The following is an 18,812-nucleotide window of genomic DNA, read 5'->3' as shown; positions in this document are numbered from 1 at the left end:
ATGGCCCAGTCGCGCCCTCAATGGCGCTCGTGCATCTAAGCTATTGCCTTCAATGCATAGCTCCTTTTCCAACCCCCCCCCCCCACTTGACAGCCCACTGACAGTGCTGGATTTATGCACCAAGTTATCAGCTCCCGCCCCCAATGCGCAGCTACCTACCCCCTCCCCCAAATCATCGGTGAACGAAACTGCGGCAGCTACAACCACTGTACGAGTACGCGGTTATTACAGCTGACAATGATGATGATTTTAACAGCAGTGACTGTGTGTCTATGTGCGAAACAGAATAACCATCGTTCGTTGCGAACGGGCTTGTGGTATTGTCATTTGACCGGACGCATTGTTGTGTATTCAAGCACACTTCCGTGATTAGTGTTAGTTTGTTGTGAGGACCTGATCCTACCGGTAATGAAGCTAACGCTGAGTACCGCCTTGCAGTCCCCGGAAGAAACTAGAAAAACAATTCACCTGAGCACTAGAGAAACGGTGGCAAATCCTGTGCACAATAATACCAGACGCTGGTTTTCTTGGTGAGGCTTGAGTGAACCGGCGGAACACACCGGGTTCTACAAATTAACAAGTGGCCCAGAAAAACAGATCTGAAGCAAAAACAATGTGTGTAGAAAGTCGAGTGAATAACATCTAGACGGAGGATTCAGTTGTAACTCGTGGGAAATCAAACGGAGCTTCAGTCATAAGATTCACGCAGCACGAATTCACTCAACATGTGCAAAGACTGGTACCCAAGTCAGTAACATGAAGGGGTCACAAAAACTACAGGAAATGAAGTAGACCATTTGGTGGGAAAGATCGTATTCGAATGAGAGAACTCACCACTGTGTATACATCTGGCAGCAAATAGGCGAAGAGGCGCCGGTTGTCATCGGCGAGAAGCTGCATGGGGGAATGATGTGGGGTACGTGGTATTTATGCAAACACGTTGACAATTAAGCGAGAGCTATGCTATTAAGTGGCAGTGAGTGACAAGATTAACTAAAGAAACCGTTTTGCTTGATTCTATCACATAAAAATCGAATGAATTATTGTCGTGTATAAGTTAAAGCCGTAGCGTTCTACTCCACTTCACTACACCAAGCAAACTGGCAACAGTAGACTAAGAAGGGTAGTGCAGTGTAGAAATGCGCAAATATTAAGCAACGGAGTGGTTGACACAGGGTGCCTTGAGGAAGAGGCACAGCATCAATGACATGCTATACATCAGGTATTCCTGTGCCGTAGTGTCCTTATGAAAAGATGCGTGCATATAGCAAAATCCAGTATCAAAGTGTATGCGCTGTCTACCAGCACATCTGAGGCAAACTACACTTATCTGGTTGCTTAAAACTGCAAAAGGCTGTAGTGCTTCCCACCCAGATGAGGAGCGCCCACAATGAATCATTACAAAACGTGAAGGTCCGGAACATTTGCATAAATCTCATGATTTCGTTGGACGTTTTGTTAAAACATACCCCCACTGAAACCGCCGGAACTAACCTGCATATCCTTGAACAAAGAATCCCGGAGATTCGGATTTTCCTGGCTGGCACAAAAGTTTCGATAGATAGTCATCGATTCGTCATTCACATTACTAAAATGGTCAAAAATAGAGAGCAGATCATCGACAAATTTGGAAAACAAAAGAAACGTGGAAGTCTCGAGGACCAAAACCTTGGGGGATATGACCACAGAGTGAAAATGGCGATAAACTGAGATAGCTCCCTTTGATGGACAAAATTTGAGAACATGCCCTAGTAAAAAAAGGTCCGTTTAACGAAGATACATTCCAGATGCACGCTTGAGACGTTGACGAAGAGTCATCCGTTGTCGAATATCAGCTAGAAAGTCGTGGGTTTGAACCTCACTAGAGATCCATAGGATGCGCAGTGTTGACAGCCCACAAGAAACAGAAAACAGGTGTAGAGTGCTTCTCGGCTCTGCAGAGAAAAAACTTCAATCACCAGCCATATAAGCAGTAATTTTAACCACAGAAGAAAATTAACCCTAATGAAAAGCGTTTTTGTTTTTTTCTGGTGATGATGGGTACTCAAACAGCACTATGCGCACCTACAACAAATCAAACAAAAGCGGTAGCAAACCGCTCGTGTGATCACGGACGCTTTTGCTGATGAGGATGTTAGGCATCCTCGCCTTCATTGCAAGAACTGCTTATTCATGGGACTGTTTTGAACTTTAAATAATCCTCTAAACCCGGAATGTAAGCGGCGGGAGGTTCAAAGTTTGGAAACCTACGTCTAAAATTAAGTTGAAGTTGATCACAGTAGAAAGGCTCAAAAACACTGTACGGTTGGGCTTTCCCTCAGTGGGAGTTATCAAACGTGCACATCATAAATCGTGAAAGGACGTGAACCAGAAGTCCTCTACTACTCCTTCAGTAAAGGGTGTCGGTAGTCTGTCATGGACTCAAAGTTAGAGAAACAAGATGCCGTGCAAACTTCACCCACACAGTTCATTTCATCTGGATTTCGTCGAAGTGGCTCATCGAGCGAAAACTTCTCGAGGGAAAACCTATGGGACTTTTTAGCATAAGCGTACCTATAGGACGAACTTCAAATTCAAAGGAGGGTAGGTTTTAACGTTAGAGCTTCGTCTCGACGATGGATATGTAAGAAAGTCTCTAGCGAGTGAGCGCAGCAGATATCAGGGATCTGGTGACGGCTATTACGTTATTCAAGGCCAAAGATACGTGTGCAGGAAACGCGAAAAGCACATTATGAGGACCCATGTGGGGCTGACTGGTGTTGACACGGAACTTAGCAGAGTAATTAATTGTTGCGGCACAAAACTTTCCAGTTCGTTGAAGTCCACTGGCCGGAAATGTTAAGAGTGGAGCGGCAACCCAACCAGAAAAGGTGGATTAATACCAATCACACCGAACCTGTATACGGGTTCCAACTGCCCTTAAAAATAAGTACCATGGGGCAAAACGCATGCCGAATAATGAAAAAATAATACCGGCTCAACTGCGGTAACCTTTCGGTATATAGCTGCCGTTAACTAGGCAGGCTGAGGTACCAACAGGCAGCCCAAGCCAAGGGAGAAGCCAGTGCTGGGTTAGAACTACGGACTTCCGGTCAGCAATTTCTGTTCTCAACCGTTGAGCTATCTCGAGCTCTGTCGGAGATGAAAGGAAACTTGTGTGACCCACCCACCTGACTTTCAGGAAAAATAGCAAGTGATAGCCCAACCGCGGCTGCTTGGTTTGCATCTCAGTCAACAGAAGTAGTAGAAGCTCGCGCTTTGGGTCCCCAGGATTCATTTCCCACAGATGACGAAACGGGACGAAGATTGGGAACTGCAAACAGTCTTCAAGTTGTCTGTGGGAAGCGAAGAAGTGAGAATAAGAAGTGATGCAAGAAACGAGGGGGTAACAATGAGGAAATTCTAACAATCATACTTAGAATTCTGACACTGGTTGTGATCAGTGAGCAACAGTATAGACTGATGAGAGCGGATCCGTCGTGAAATGTGGGACGACCAATGCGTGCAAGAGTCAAAGCGACTAAAAATCAACCATGTAGAGCCTACTCATGTAAAAAATAAAGGCTATTTATAGGGTGACATTTGACGACGCGATGGTTTTCGAATCCAAAGGAGAAACACGCTGGCATAAGCTGAAATGTGAACCAAGCAGTCTTCACATACACTACAGGGAAATCAACATCTCTAGCAACCCCTTTATCGAACGGCACATCGTGCAGTAATTTCCTCTCTACTATGACCGTCCGGCCGCATACACTGGTTGAAACAGGTGGACGGCTTGTCCCTCTGAAATATCGCAAACTCCCTAACTGGGCTAGATGCGTTCCCTTATTTCATTTTACAATAGAAAACAGTAGTTTGCTATCGACCAATCAAAGATGCTCATTCCTCTCGGAATTAGGATATGGTGCAACTACTTATAAGTAGCCCAGCTTTAGGACCGTTCCTCATTTTCCTCACTGTTAGGCGCCCACTTTCACTACGCAGAGGTACATCGTCCATCAAGTCGTAGAGGTAAATGTTAATGTTCCCGCTCATGCCTCAACTCGCTGCTCCGCTGTACATCGAGTCCATTTGAACGTGGTGGCTATGCCGTTATGCCACGCTATCATTTTTTCTTCCACCGAAGTCTGCCACCATGATGTAGCAGTGTAATGATACCGCACATTATACTGCCTAGAACGTCATTCCTCAAGGTTAAACCATGCTGGAAAGACCAAATGTTAACAAACAAACAAAAGTCATCAAGACTGCTCACTAAGAGTAACTGTCACACCATGAGATCTGCGGCCAAGGCCGTACTGTCTTCTGTGATAGGAGTACAAAGGTGATAAGATATTTCCTCCAGAGGACTAGCATCTCCGCATTTATGGAAGCAGCGATGCTGCCTTCTTCCGAGGAAGTACGGGTTAGAAGAAGTCACCCCTAAACCGCCTGAAAAACCGTTACAACTAGAGCATTACTCAATACGGTCAAAGTGCTCTTAAAACCCGAGTCCGATGGTGCCCAGAAGGTACATACTGTATGTAGTCGCAATGGGTATTGGGCAAACGTGTGTCAGTCCTTCCGTTCTTGGGCTAGGTATATCCTCCACCGCCAAGTGAGGCAGATACTGATACCATTCTGATCAGAACGAAATGCACTGTCTGTTTGCACCTCTGCCAATTTAGTGTCGACTCTCAGTCCTTTACCAGAAAAAAACTATGCACATGCCACTAACAGAGGAATCTGTTCAAAGTGGTAGTGCTTAATGTCCATACAGCTCTACAGATATCCTTCGCTCACACCTTTTCCCCTTTAGGGTGTTTGTAGTCTGTGGAACACAAATATAGACCCTAAAATGGCAATGCGTCAGAATATGGCCCCATGGAGCTTAGTTAATTCATAACTTATTCCTTGGGTGTCATATGATTCAGAAGCGGCTCCCCGTGATCGCAATATTGTGGGTGTGGCGTTGGATGAAAGAGCTGAAGACTCCATCTGTGTACAGGCAGACTTCCCAGGTCAGTCAGAATCCGCAAGTAACAACCTCAAACACGATTCTGTCTCTGCATACGCTCCAACAAGCTGCAACAGAGGCACTATCAAAGGGGCTTCGTACGGAAAAACTCTAAAGACTTCTGCGGATGATGAAGTGCGCGGATAAGACTGTTCTGTCTAGTGATTCTAATGCCCAGTTGGAAAGAATCGATGTGAATGAAGATCGCTTGGGGGAAATTTGGTGTAGGTACCCAAAAAACGATAACAACAATCACTTCCTACGGCTAAGCGCTGATAATCATATATTTGTATCAATCACACACGACGGCATCCCGTTACCCGGCGCCGTCGAAACTGTAGACAACTGACCACACAAAGTGACCAAGAGGCAGTTAGATATAGATGGCGATCCTGTCCTTAAGATAGTCACTCTTTTGGGAATATCTGTACCGTGTTGCAACTCGTTCCCCAGAGGTTATAATACTCAGGGTCAGCAAGACTCGAACGTCAAATAAGCCAATCAACAGCAGCTGTCCCGATTACTTACAAGCGCGAAATGATCCTGTTCGAATTCTGAAACGCTGTGCATCCAACGTTTGGCCCAAAACGTGGTTAAGACCAGGGCAATTTGGATCCCACACATCGGTGTTATTGCCATTAGGGTTCGTATAATCAGAGTCATCCCCGGCTAACAACACTCATTCAAAATACGTAAACCGTCCAGGATCATGCAGGTAGTGCCAGTTTGCTAATATAGGAAGCTCAGCTAAATTAATAAATATGAACGCGCACTATGATGAATAGAGTAGTACTCTGGCCTGGGGAGAGAAGACTTCTCTCCGATCAAAATTCCCAATCCATCAGGAACTGATGTGCTGTCCCCTCAAAGATAGTCTGAATGCTCTTATCCAAGCGAATACAAGTCTTGGATAAGTCACTAAATCTGAATGTCACGTGAGTTCTACACACGCATGACGCAAGTTGAATTTGGTGTTCCAAATGCATGAAAGATTAGTAGAAAAGCACAAGTAGGTTCCTCGAACGAATACACAATCTGGGATGAAACCGAAAACAAACGCACACCTCTATAAATGTGTGGTAAACAACCGTTGGATTTGGTGCTAGGCAACGCCTCGCTTTTGACACGAAATTTCCCCTAGACCAAGGAGGCGGGTTACCGTGGAGGCCAAGTTTGAAGGTAGACGAACAACTCCTTCTGCTAGTACACTAAACCAGTGTCCAGTGACGAATAGAGAAACGCTATTAGTGTAGACGACTAAGCTTTACGACCACTAGGTCGAGTTATGCTTAACACGGACTTTTGCGGCGTTGTTACTTGGGTTCCGATCACTGCATTTGGTGATTGGCTTGGGGTATCTTCTGTGACTCCGACTGGTCCCTCTTAATGGATAAACACACATTTTCACATCGATTCGGCGGCGTACTACTCCGCCATGAGTAGTTCAGATCAAAGCATACAGCTCAAACCAACCACTCTCCAATCAAATTGTCAAAGGACTTCCTAGCCTAAACGGGATGATTACCCGAGGGTAATCATCCAATGCAGTTACCTGAACCAGGGACCCAAGTTAAAAAAATCGGAGTTGTTTCTCTTGTCTCGACCCTTCTGACAATCAGTCACCAACACGACCGACTTTCAATACGAATTTTCTGTTGTTTGAAAGTTCGCTTGCCGATTGGTTCTCCGTCTGCCTTAAAACTTGGCCACCCTGGTAACCTACTCACTTGCCCTGCTGAGGCTTTTGTGATTCATTGCCCAGGATTGAATCCACCTATTGTTTACCATGCTTCTGTGAAACGATGTCTTCCTGACAGGTCCCAAGGTTTTCCCAACTGATTGTAAACACATACTCTTCTGACCATTCAGTTCCCGCAGGCATCAGACGTTCAGCAAACAATGGGAACAACAGCTCACAGACCACTCCGGCTGTACGACCAGCGATATCCAAATCATCAAAGCAGTCTTCCGCTAGGACGGCTTGTACGAGGTTCTCCATCGCAACACATAGGTCAACTAAGACGGAGGCTGAACGCAGACGTACTGAAAGAAGGGAGAGCAGGGTATATAAGCGTAGCACACAATTTTGGAGATAAGTTGTCCTGGTGATGAACAATGTGGAATGAATTCTAAATAACTTATGGATTGGATTTGTTGACCGTGTTCAGTTTCAGACCTCTCTAAAAACAATTTCAGTCGATGCATCGATTGGGACTACGCGAATAAAACGAATCAGACAAACGAGTAACTAAACTGTCCAGGTAACTTTGTCTGGTTTCACAAAGAGTCATTTCGGCAAGTCGGCGCAACGACGTGAGGCAATTTTACCCTAAATGGTTTTGCCGGCACAGGTTTGCACGACGGTCTGGATTGATTTTGAACCGTCTCCTCATCTACGTAAAACTGATGGTCAACAATAACAAAGACAAAGGAAAGTATCATGCCAATAACTTGTCCTGCTAGTCATGGGGCGAGAAACTATTTTGATTCGCACAAGTCTGATAGCAGTCTTGACAAATTTCAGTGGCCTGTCTTTTGGTGTACTGAGAACAATGTCGACATGATACATGCTAGTAATCGGATCCCGAGCAACTGACTAGGTCTCCAATGTAGGCTAGAATAATGTTTGATCGTAATGTTGATTGAAGGGACCGTCTGAAATTATTCCGCAGGCGCGCAGTACACACTGCAATATATACATAGATAAGTTAAAACACTGTACGAACGAGTCCAATAAAGTTGCAATAACTGAACGGTTCCAACGAACGCGAATAAGCTTAGAAAGGCACTCCAGTCCAGCGGCTACCAAGGGTGTTGATTAGGAGAACAGGTTCAGACAGAACCAAAAAGTACCTGTTGGAATATAATTCAACTAAACTAAATGTTTCACAAAATACACTTCGCATGAAATTCGGTGCGGATATTTTAAAAAAGCTACCATTCAAAGGGGACAATGTCAGTAATGGGACTGAACGTCATCTAGTGACTGCTATTCGGCAGATCTGAGCATCTAGAAAAACATATCGCTCTAGAAGACCTCTCGATTTCCGGTACCACCTACCAACGTACCGTTACCACTGTCTGCCAAATCAAACATTCATGATTTCATATCCGGGTGTGCAGCCATCTACCCAAACAGAACCGAACAGAAAATTGTGTAGGCGAACACACGCCGTCGACGGTGCAAGGACAGCTGAGCCAATCAAATGCATCGAATGAGGACACTAAGGCTAAAGGAAATCACGCTGACCTCATCGATCGCTGGCCAGCTAACTGAGAGCAAGCATCGCACAGATCTAAAGGAGCAGTTGACACTGTGTTCAGTCCGATAAAATTCAGCGGTCGATATTTGTTAAAATTACCGCCATTGTAAACGTAGAGAGTTGTGCGTTTGCTATTGAGGCGCGAACTTACTGACCAAAAGGTCCGGGGTTCAAGCCCGACCTCCGCATTTCGACTGCTCTTGCCTAGGGTTGAACGACCTGGCAGTATCTAAGCCATCATGCTTATTGTAGGTGGCAGGGCAGCTACGCACAGAAAGAGTGCTACGGCTGAACCATTATTATTACAGTACTATTACTATTATTATTACTTTTATTGTTATTGTTATTGTTACTGAGGTCAATGTTGATAGCTCAAGTAGCGTAGATGGTCGTTGTTTTGTTCGCCTAGCTGGGAAATCTGATTCCAAACGCTTCGTCATCAGTGCGTTGTTAGAGGGCGTAGTGGAGCGTAGCGATGACACAACTACCTTCCCATCGCTACACTCCACTAGGCTCTCTAACAACGCACTGATGATTTCACCCCGATTTGTGACGAAACGTTTGCAATCAAATCGCCCAGCTCAGCGAACAAACCACAGCAATTCTTTGTTTTAGAAGACTCTGGCAAACAATCGATGGACTTATTGGTTGGATGACCGTTTGATTTGCCTACACGAAGACCGACAGATAGCCTTCCACTTCGTCCTATTCTTATTGTGATTCGTGTTGAGAAGTTCCTAGTACTTCGTTATTTCTGATAATGCAGGAGGAAACAGACCGCAGTACGGGCCGTTACATACTACAACTATTTGCGGCCCATGAAATTCCACTTTTACGTGGGTGCGCGACTCATCAGCCAGCTATTTGACTTTAAAATTTAATGGATCGTGGCAGCTTTGCAAGGTCCGGAATTAACGGACCACTTGCTTTGACTCAGGTAGTTCAACGTCTAATGAGAGGACAGAACTGGAGTTTTATAACCCTTTCGAATTTCGTTAGTGTTACCGGGAGAATCAGCCGAATAGTTCTTTCATGATATTCTTCAAACGGATTTGTTGCACGATATTTGAGATATGGGAGCGTTTTTTTTTCCATTACGCTACTCCTTATACCGACAAAACCCCCAAAAAGATCAGCCATGCTTTTGCCCCTTTTAGAATTTATCAGCTAGACACAGCTCTTGAACCTCATCAACCTTATTCCTACTCGAACACGAAATTGTACATATGTGGGGTTTCACATTATTAACATAGAAGCGTGTTTCTTCACTTATCGCTGCTGTTTCAGTTCCGAAAATAGACATAGACGAACTAACCAGGAACTCACCTGAACTGGTTCGCTTGTCTACTTCACCGTTCAGTAGATCTAGATCGGGTTCGTCACCTCCCCGGTCTGCACAAACCATTCCTCCGGACATGGTACGAACAAGCCCAAATCGGATGGCGAGGTCACGAAAGGCCTCTAGAGCACTTCGGATCGGTCCTTCCAATAAATCAATCAGCGCATTCACATCCACCGGTTCAACGCAGTAACGATATCTAAGCTGATAGTCCTGGAAGCGGCGGCGAAGATTGTCTGTGATGCGGGAGAAAGTTAGTGTGTAGAAAATAGAAGCGAGGATGTTATTGATTTATTGTGATGATTATGATTTAAACTGTAGAATAATTCTTATCACTTGCCGCTTCGGACCGAACACAGCGCACAACTCTTTCGAAAAAATAGGTTCATCCACTCTCAAAACATGCGCTTCGAGTTTAAGGTGGAAATAGTTAAATAAATATGATGAGTGACGGCGAAGTCAGAGACTAAAGATTATTTATAGGGTGCTGGGATCGACAAGGAATGGAGGGTGAACCGAAACGGCCAAGAATGTTCAACCCGAGAAAATATTCTTCACGCTGGAAGGCCAACATCAGAAACAACAAAAAAGAACTGGGGGGTGCAGGTATGTTCAAAATCAAAACTAGCTACTCAAACTGAGGAAACTGCCAGATCTGCCCCAGAAAGTTTCAACATCAGATGCACTCTTCCAGAATCCTGTAATAAATGAGAGCGATGTAGTTTATAACAAGGAGTACGGAAAAAGGTCAAATAGGCAGACAGGCATGGACCACCGAATGGGAGAATGTGGTCTGGACGACACAGATAAATAAGGAATACTTTGCGAAACCGCTGTTGGGCTTACAGAATCAGACAGCCATTCCATGATGGTTCAGTCACAATTTGTTTTGGTGGGAACCGCCACAAAAAGTGTCTGATCGGATGCGTTAATAGTTGGCGTCCTCCCTCTGCAGTGTTACCGGAAATCTTAGCTAGAAACACGTTATCAAAAACACAACCAAGTAGATACGTATTTTACTGCCCTGACAAAATCAGCACGTTTCGGGACGGAGGGCTCATATGAATTTCAGCTGAATCCCTCGTGTTTCTTAGTGTTACTTAGAGAAAATATACTTCAATACCTCGAATATCGTACCGACTGCAACATTAGGCAACAATATGACAAACGACAGATTTAGTTGGGATTCAGCCAAGTATTCCGTTAGACGCAAAGTGATGTATACTTCGCGAATGGGTAAATACACTGTTGCGAAAATCCGTTCACGATGCATACTGTTGGTCGTTTTCTATAAGTTCCCCACACTCCAAGCATTTCACGCGTCGAAATCGAAGCTTACTGTCCTTCATCTCTACAATAAGTACAGTTCCACCGAACACTTCGGCTCAGTTACGGAGTCTGAGGACCTGTTTTAAGAGATAAAGCGTCTCGAAAACCTAGTGAATTTTAAACACTTTCGTAATAACGGTGATGTCTTAGCTCAGTTCCCGGTCCGAATTTTCCAAGCTAGCGTTCTCGTCAAAACGACCACCAAAGGCGCATAACGTGTATTAAACGCCCAAAACCAGGTCAAAAACACTGGTTCAGCGCATCGTATATCAGGCGATAAACGACCACAAAGGCGCATAACGTGTATTAAACGCCCAAAACCAGGTCAAAAACACTGGTTCAGCGCATCGTATATCAGGCGATAACGTCCTGGAAATTCGGACGCCTTCTAGATGCACCGTTGGCAACCGGCATTCGGCAGATACTGGGCATGACTGGCTGTTGGGTAAATGCTTTCAGCCAACTAGAGCTCGCCTTGAGGCTAAATCGGCAAGCGGCCCAATCTTTCGGTCAATCGGGTGCGAGATGTATCAGCGCCTGAATGCGAGCAGTAACCGGTTTCGACGCGGGACTCCACCTGACAGTTTCACACCCTATTGTGACTCCATCTGAGGCCAGAAAAACAGTAAAATAGATTACTGACCGGCAGGTTCGAGCGCAACTCACCGCCGTGTGAAGCCCAAGGATCACGACAAGATGAATGGACCTTATATTCCTTCTGAACGTGATGTGTATGAATCCTGATATGAGCTCCTACCTGCTCTCTTACCGTTCAGTTGCATTCCATTTCTCAAACATTATTTACGATGACGTATAGTTTGATTCTTGGTGTAAAATACGGATGTGTCGCTACCCAAGATGGTGACGAGGATGGACTCACAGACCATTTGGTCCTAGAAATGCAGTACACTGACCACGAGAAACTACTGTTAATAGCCTTGTGCGCAGTTGCGTGTGGTAGTAGAGACCTTGTTGCTGAATCGCCGTGCGACGTTGGCCTGACTGACTGAGTGCAGTCAGTTGTCTCCGCCTTAAAGTCTTGAATATGGTCTTATACATTTATCACTACTCATGAACTGTATCCAAAGTGCAACTCAAGTACAAACAAGCCACTGGATTCACCACATCAAGATATGGAGGCTGGCAGAACGAGAACGATGAGAACTGAAGTAAATTGCACTGATTACCTATTGTCAATTCCATCGATTCCGGGGTCTCCGGCAGCTGATCCGTCTTGTCTCCGTGCACAATAGCTTGAGAAGGCGGAAGTGGCGGGGGACTCCAACTAGCCCGTGCGAACCGAGCATCTTCTTCAGTGATTCGATCGATATCAAGCTTATCTAGGTCAAGCTCAGATAGGATCGGCTCCGGTTGCGCCGTTTGATTGGCCAAATTTTGTCCAACTGGCAAGTGCAAAATATGACGCTTCGGTACAGGCTTCGGTTTGGGTTCATCAGCCATAGGCATGCTTGGGATGACAATCGGAATAGTCGGTTGGTGAGCGACACTGCTCAAAGAAGTGGGGTTGACGGGCACCAATGGCTCGATCGATTTAGCAGAGCCCTCCATGAGTGGAGAAACTGTCGGACTTGGAAGTGCGCCGGCAAGAATGGCTGCCTGGCCGCGCGTTAATCTTGGATCACTCAACGCACCGGACTCTGATGCTGTGGAAGGGGACAGGAAAGAGTAGGGTCATCTTTAAAATCACATGTTAGTCTGTGATAAACGCGAGAGCATATGCGATGAGTGTAAAACAGCCATATCGATAGCATGTGGTGATCGCAGCAAAACGACTAAAAATGACGACAAAATGAAATTCTTGTGCAGACGAGTGTTTTTCGAATTCTGTCCGATTCAGATACAACTTGAACATAAGGTTGTAGGAAACTCAGGGATCGCGCCTAACTGACAGACCCCAAGAAGTGCGAAACCGGTCGTGGGTTGTCAAAGAATACTGTGTTACGTTTAGGACATGGTCTTTTTCACGCTCTCTTGTCGCTCAGCCTCCCCAGATTTGGCACGTGCCTTCGAGTGCGGTCGTAACAAGCAAATGCAACATTAAGCATGCCATGTGAAACTTCGTAACCAACAGCCTTGTAGTAAACGATAAAGTTCAATATGAACAACTGTTAAACATCTCAAAAAATAACAAATCACTTTTTAAAGGCAAACCCCGAGGAAATCACTCATCTTCGAACCAGGGTTGGAAGGGTGTAGATGGGAACTGTTTTGCAATTATTTCCGGTTACCAAGTGCGGAATCGAGCTTCTATATCTACCTGAAACTGTAAGAGGTACCTACGAACCTTGGAGGCGAGATGGCTCAGTGGTAAGAGCGCGAATTTACTGACCACAAGATTCATGCTTCGAACCCTACCTTTGCCCCTCGACATTACCTGTCTAGGCTTGGGCAACCTGGTAGTATCCCTGTCCTCGTGCTTCCTTCGGGTGGCATGGCAGCTAGGCGCCGAATGGGTGTTACAGCTGGACGACTTCTTTACAAACCTTATGTTGCTCACTGACATTTTTTTACGTCGGTTCTGACAAAGCGGTTGTGGAAGGTGTTTGGTCTTTGGCTCGAACCCAACTTTGGCATCTCGACTGATCTTGGCTTGGCTTGGGTAACGTGACGGAATCTCAACCCTCGTGCTTAGTTCGGGTGGCGTAGCTGAGCGAGTATCTCTTTGTGGTCTATATTGGCAGAAAGGATCTGATAAAAAGGGCCTAGAGTAATAAAAACTACTAAATACTTACTTGTTTGCTTGGGTTTGATTCCAGCAAGTGGCGGAGTGGAAGGACGGCGTGGCGAGGATTGGGGAGTTGAGATGCCCGGCGAATGCGGAGGGAATCCATCTATTGGAACCCCTGGTTTATCACTGTTGATCAACTTTCCACTCGCGTCAGTTGGTCCAGGAGACGGTGCACCGATAATGGGTTCGCATCCCAATAAAGATCTCAGCGCACGTAGTAAATCAGGGGAAGTTCGGTGGAGCATCTCGAAGAGAGGATTGATATTCCTGACACGAAAATGGACAAAAAAAGGATGAAGACGTGTTTCATTGGCACACGAAGCAGTCGCAACGCAATCAAATGAATATGTACGACGGATATTCATCATTATCATCAACAGAAACAAAACTGTTGAATACCGGTTCTTCACTTACGCAAACTAAAGACTTCTGGTTATAAAAATAAAAGAATAATAGTCATTCAGCAGCAACACCCCTTCGGTACCTAGCTCCCATGCCACCCGAAGAAATGCGATGGTTGATATATCGTCAGGTCGCTCAAGCCTAGACAGTAGTATTCGAGATACTGAGGTTGGGTTACAACCACGGATCATCTGGCTGGACACGAAAATGGACAAAAAAAGGATGAAGACGTGTTTCATTGGCACACGAAGCAGTCGCAACGCAATCAAATGAATACGTACGACGGATATTCATCATTATCATCAACAGAAACAAAACTGTTGAATACCGGTTCTTCACTTACGCAAACTAAAGACTTCTGGTTATAAAAATAAAAGAATAATAGTCATTCAGCAGCAACACCCCTTCGGTACCTAGCTCCCATGCCACCCGAAGAAATGCGATGGTTGATATATCGTCAGGTCGCTCAAGCCTAGACAGTAGTATTCGAGATACTGAGGTTGGGTTACAACCACGGATCATCTGGCTGGTACGCTCGAGCCTGAGCTATCTAAGCTATCTTAGACCCTTGTTATTCATTACTTAATGCTTATTGCATCTCGTTGTTGAAGCATAGAAGCAGAAGAGCTAACCGAAACGCTTCAAGGTGTACATGTCTGTGGTCATCCAACTAAATTATCCAAACGAAAACTGTCAGCAGGACGATCGAGGATCATATCTTTCAGCGAACTTAACCGGGGAAAAGAGCGCAAACTAGAGCGCAGCCTGAAAGAAGTGCGGCGTCAGACTCATCATCACTGGGAGCAACATCAGATGAGAACATTGGTACACGTACAACCTTGTCAGTTTGTTTAAATATAGCCTTAAAATGGAAACAAAGAAACGGCCAGCCTACCACAAACATCCGAAGTGCCTACGCCTTCAGCACTCATTCATACACCTAGATAGAAGGTGACAGCATGAATGCCACTGACGCTGGTTAGCTGATATCGTTAAGTGTCTCCAGACACATTGAGTGTCACCTGGACCCCAACCTGGAAGGCCGACAGTACGAACAGCATCCAACCCTTTCGTAATATCCTTTACTCCCCTCTGCTATGTCAAATTCTGCCTAACTCTAGGTTTCCGCCACCCCGAATCAGGCACGGATAACAACATTCGTTTCGGCATGTGCAACAAATGGCCCGGGCACCACAACTTGCGGTGCCGGATAATTTCTGTGAGTGGAGTACCCGTATGCTCTGCCAAAAACTTGCCTCCTGATCAACCGATTTCGAATTCACTGGTTCAAGCAGATTTTAGCCATAAGTTTGAGACATCAGCGGCCAGAGACCTATAGATGCCTCAGATCCTCTAGGCTCAAGATTCACAACCTTATAATAATACAGCTTATACAGTAGCTTGATACACGCTTCCTTCGGGTCCCAGTGAGATACCTCTTTGATGGTACGAAGGATGCGAACTGGCGAACGCAATTCTGGCCTTCTGGATTTGTGCGTTCACTTCATCTGTCGCACCGTCATCAGAGGTAATTCAAATTCCAATATATGTGTAACGTTCCACGGCCTCCAATGCCATTGCTTGAATTATCAGAGGTAGTTTGAATTTCCACCTTGCGGGCACGAAGTACATGCCGATGACTTTGCTCAGGCTTTCAACCAATCCTTGTGTTTCCTGCTGTTTTTTTTAAATGTCGTTTGCATATTCTAAGTTGGCAAGGTACTCGCTCAAACACATCTGAAAACAGGAATTTCGGAGACCACTGTTCGTTACCCCGACGTCAAGCTGTTATCTTGTCGTGATGTTCAGGCTACTGTGCTGTAATGATCCTGCATACTATGCTGACTAGCACAAGATGCACCGACCATACCGCTATCTTGAAACAAGTACTTGAGCAGCGCTACTGGTTGATCATTAATTGTCACGTTGGTCGTTTTCCTATATATAAAATCTACTTTTAACTCTGTCGATCATCAGAAACCTTGGCGGTGTCTGTCGATCAAGGGTATTCCTTGAAAATTTACATCCTTAAGGAGGCAGGGTACGTTGTGGACAGTAACGAGCATAAAGTTCTGAGTGGAAGCGACCAAGAGGTGAACAGTGTATAACCTGGCAACGGAGTGTTAAAACAATGACCGGTAAACTTAGTCGAGTCGGCAACTGACGCATCTCTGGATGGAGACTCAGGGACTCAACTCACCAATGGTTAATAATGCTGGCAGAAATGGACCAACCGGGCGGTCACTGGCGCTCGTGCATCAAAGCTATCGCCTTCAATGTGTAGTTACCCAGTACCCGAACTAACCAAAGACGCTATCATCATCAATAACTGGCTCTACCTCTCACGCTCCCCCACTCTCTGCTGATCGAAACTGTGGCAACTGGGACCGATTTACCCTTGACACACGGTTTATAGCCAATGAACTGAACGAAACTGAACTTGCCTCATTATCCCGTCAAATAACCAAAGTAGACATAAACGGAGTGGACAAGCTTGTCAGACTCCACTGCTTGTAAAAAAAACTTTTGGAGAGTTCCCCACACACCCTTGCGCGCACACAAGCGAATGATGCTCATGAACTCTCTTCGGTACCGTCTTAATAATTACACTAAGTTATTACAGCTCCACAACTTCACGTGCCTTTCGCATTTCTATAAGTCGTGCTTCCAGGTTCTGTACATCCTGGAAGCTCATAGTTTGTCAGTGAAGGTTTACATGCCAAAACCTGGAATGACTTGACATCTGATCCAGAAACAAGTAATTTTTTGATAATCAGAACAACGTCCTCAGAGTATTACAGACGGCAAAACTTCATCGACAAACAGTGAGTTCCAGGGCTCTCAAGACCTTCCATTGTTCACGCGGCTATGGTACCATTGACAGAGATAAAGAAGAATGGCAACAGTGGAAGTATCTGTCAGACACTACTTTTTTTGTGGAAAGGCTTTTGGACAGTTCATCTTATGCTCACACGCTTAAAACTTTGTACAGCACAGTCTGAAGACAAACTTCTGTGGTACAGCTTGTTGAGCAAGCGTACTTGCAGGGAACCCATTCGAAGAGTTCAACAAACCCCAGAAGACAAAACACAATTAGAATGTTGATCCTGTGTATGCCTTAAGATACTCGAGGACGCGAAGGTGGCACGCAGCTATACTCTGCTACAAAACCCCGGGCAAAGGATGTTACCTCACTTGGTGGTAAAAAGTTTGCAACCAGGGTACCTAGCTCAGCAAATAAACCAACAGCCGCAAATGGTAGATGATGACTGAGTTTTCGCGGTACAGGCCGAACATCTGTCACCTGACAAACCCTATATGCTAAACTGACGAATCACTGTCATACGCTCACCCATGGGCCACTTCATTCCTGGCATCGTTGATTAAAAGTTTGAGATCCTTGGATCGAAGTGACCAGGTGTAGCGGCTGAAACATGGGGTGGTTGTCACCGGTGTCTGGTAAACACGCCGTGAAATTCGTTGAAGCCGAAGATTAGGCAAGCTCATGAATATTGCTAGTACTGATTATGCATCCAGTGAATTCATCTGTCTTATCAAAATCATGACATATACTTCTGATACGACAACTAAACAGCTTCTCACAATGAAGTGTCACAGAGAGACAGGGTACTGGAAATCATGTTGTGAATATACGAAACGCAGAGTAAACACATTACACTGTGTAAACTCATGATTGTCAAATGACTGTCCATCCAAATCCACGCTGTTACAACCAGTCAAACGTCACGGTACCTTTAGAAAGTTAAAAATCCTGTAACATGGGGTAATCAGGACTGATGAAATCAAAAATCTTTTCCGATATAGCGTATTCTGGGACCAATCCTTGGCACAAAAGCTAGTTAGGCCTATCTACGCTACAGATTAATTGTACAAATCGTTTAACTCATAGAATACCTTGTCAGTCCAAGCAGTGGTATTCTCACAAAGAAAATTAAACAGCATCCAACAAAGATGCAAAGCGAGCTCGGAGGAAGTCAGTATTAGGATGGGTTGTGTTTTCGTGTGCTACAGAAAACTGACAGAAACTCACTTGACAACACCCAACCGAATCATTTCCTCTAGACCGCTCCGTACACCAGCGACGATTCTGTCAGTCATGGGCGGGTGATAGGTCCCAACGATCTGTGTAATAAAAAATTTAGACTGAGTCACTTTTTGTAATATATAGATTTAAAAATATTTTTCAAGTCGCATATCCTATCACATGAGAATCGTGGAACATTGGGTCATCTGACGTCATCTCCCACTTATGCAATGAACTCCCCAACAGGATCGTTTGAACGTGGGGTTTCAACGACCGAGAACATAATTGCTATCCCTAGTAGCATCGGTCTATGAATCAGCAAGCACTCTGATCGAGTGGCAGTTTGTATCCTGCAAACGAATGTGCAGAACCTGAAACCAACATGAAATCGCCATGATATGCCTTTTTCATTATTGAGGTGATTTACTTATTCAGTCTAGTGGCCACCGTCACCCGACCTTACTGAATCTATGTACAACCGGTGAGATTGGTGCAGAATATGCTGGCAACTACGTTATCACCGAAATGTAAAGTTGGCTGGTGCAGAGCTAGATTAGGGGTTGTGGACGCGCAGGACACGTTGCAAAAAAGCGTATATGTAATAAAAGTAATCGCGTCTAGTACCCCAAAATTTATCTGATTATCCAGCGATTTAACGATTTAACCAGCGTAGAAATACTGTGGGC

General features: G+C 45.1%; 2 protein-coding genes across 2 annotated transcripts in view; one reads left to right on the top strand and one right to left on the bottom strand.

Annotated features, from left to right (window-relative positions):
* The window catches only part of T265_06751 (hypothetical protein), a gene marked incomplete at both ends in the record, with an annotated part of 6,050 nt that extends 904 nt beyond the window's left edge, over positions 1–5,146 (top strand). The window contains 2 exons of the mRNA XM_009172096.1: positions 3,182–3,352; positions 4,917–5,146. Of these exons, the coding sequence (XP_009170360.1) occupies positions 3,182–3,352; positions 4,917–5,146 (401 nt within the window). The remainder of the gene's footprint in view (positions 1–3,181; positions 3,353–4,916) is intronic.
* T265_14119 (hypothetical protein) overlaps positions 1–18,812 on the bottom strand; it is a gene marked incomplete at both ends in the record, with an annotated part of 36,083 nt that overhangs the window by 10,191 nt on the left and 7,080 nt on the right. Inside the window, 9 exons of the mRNA XM_009172110.1 lie at positions 835–894; positions 1,495–1,588; positions 3,171–3,402; positions 6,785–7,042; positions 9,589–9,837; positions 12,118–12,588; positions 13,232–13,653; positions 13,680–13,946; positions 18,133–18,224. Coding sequence (XP_009170374.1) covers positions 835–894; positions 1,495–1,588; positions 3,171–3,402; positions 6,785–7,042; positions 9,589–9,837; positions 12,118–12,588; positions 13,232–13,653; positions 13,680–13,946; positions 18,133–18,224 — 2,145 coding nt within the window. The remainder of the gene's footprint in view (positions 1–834; positions 895–1,494; positions 1,589–3,170; positions 3,403–6,784; positions 7,043–9,588; positions 9,838–12,117; positions 12,589–13,231; positions 13,654–13,679; positions 13,947–18,132; positions 18,225–18,812) is intronic.

This window comes from Opisthorchis viverrini, assembly GCF_000715545.1.
Source record: "Opisthorchis viverrini unplaced genomic scaffold opera_v5_146, whole genome shotgun sequence".
Lineage (NCBI taxonomy): Eukaryota > Metazoa > Platyhelminthes > Trematoda > Opisthorchiida > Opisthorchiidae > Opisthorchis > Opisthorchis viverrini.
The sequence above is the reverse complement of the archived record's forward strand: the minus strand, read 5'-3'. Positions and strand labels throughout refer to the sequence as shown.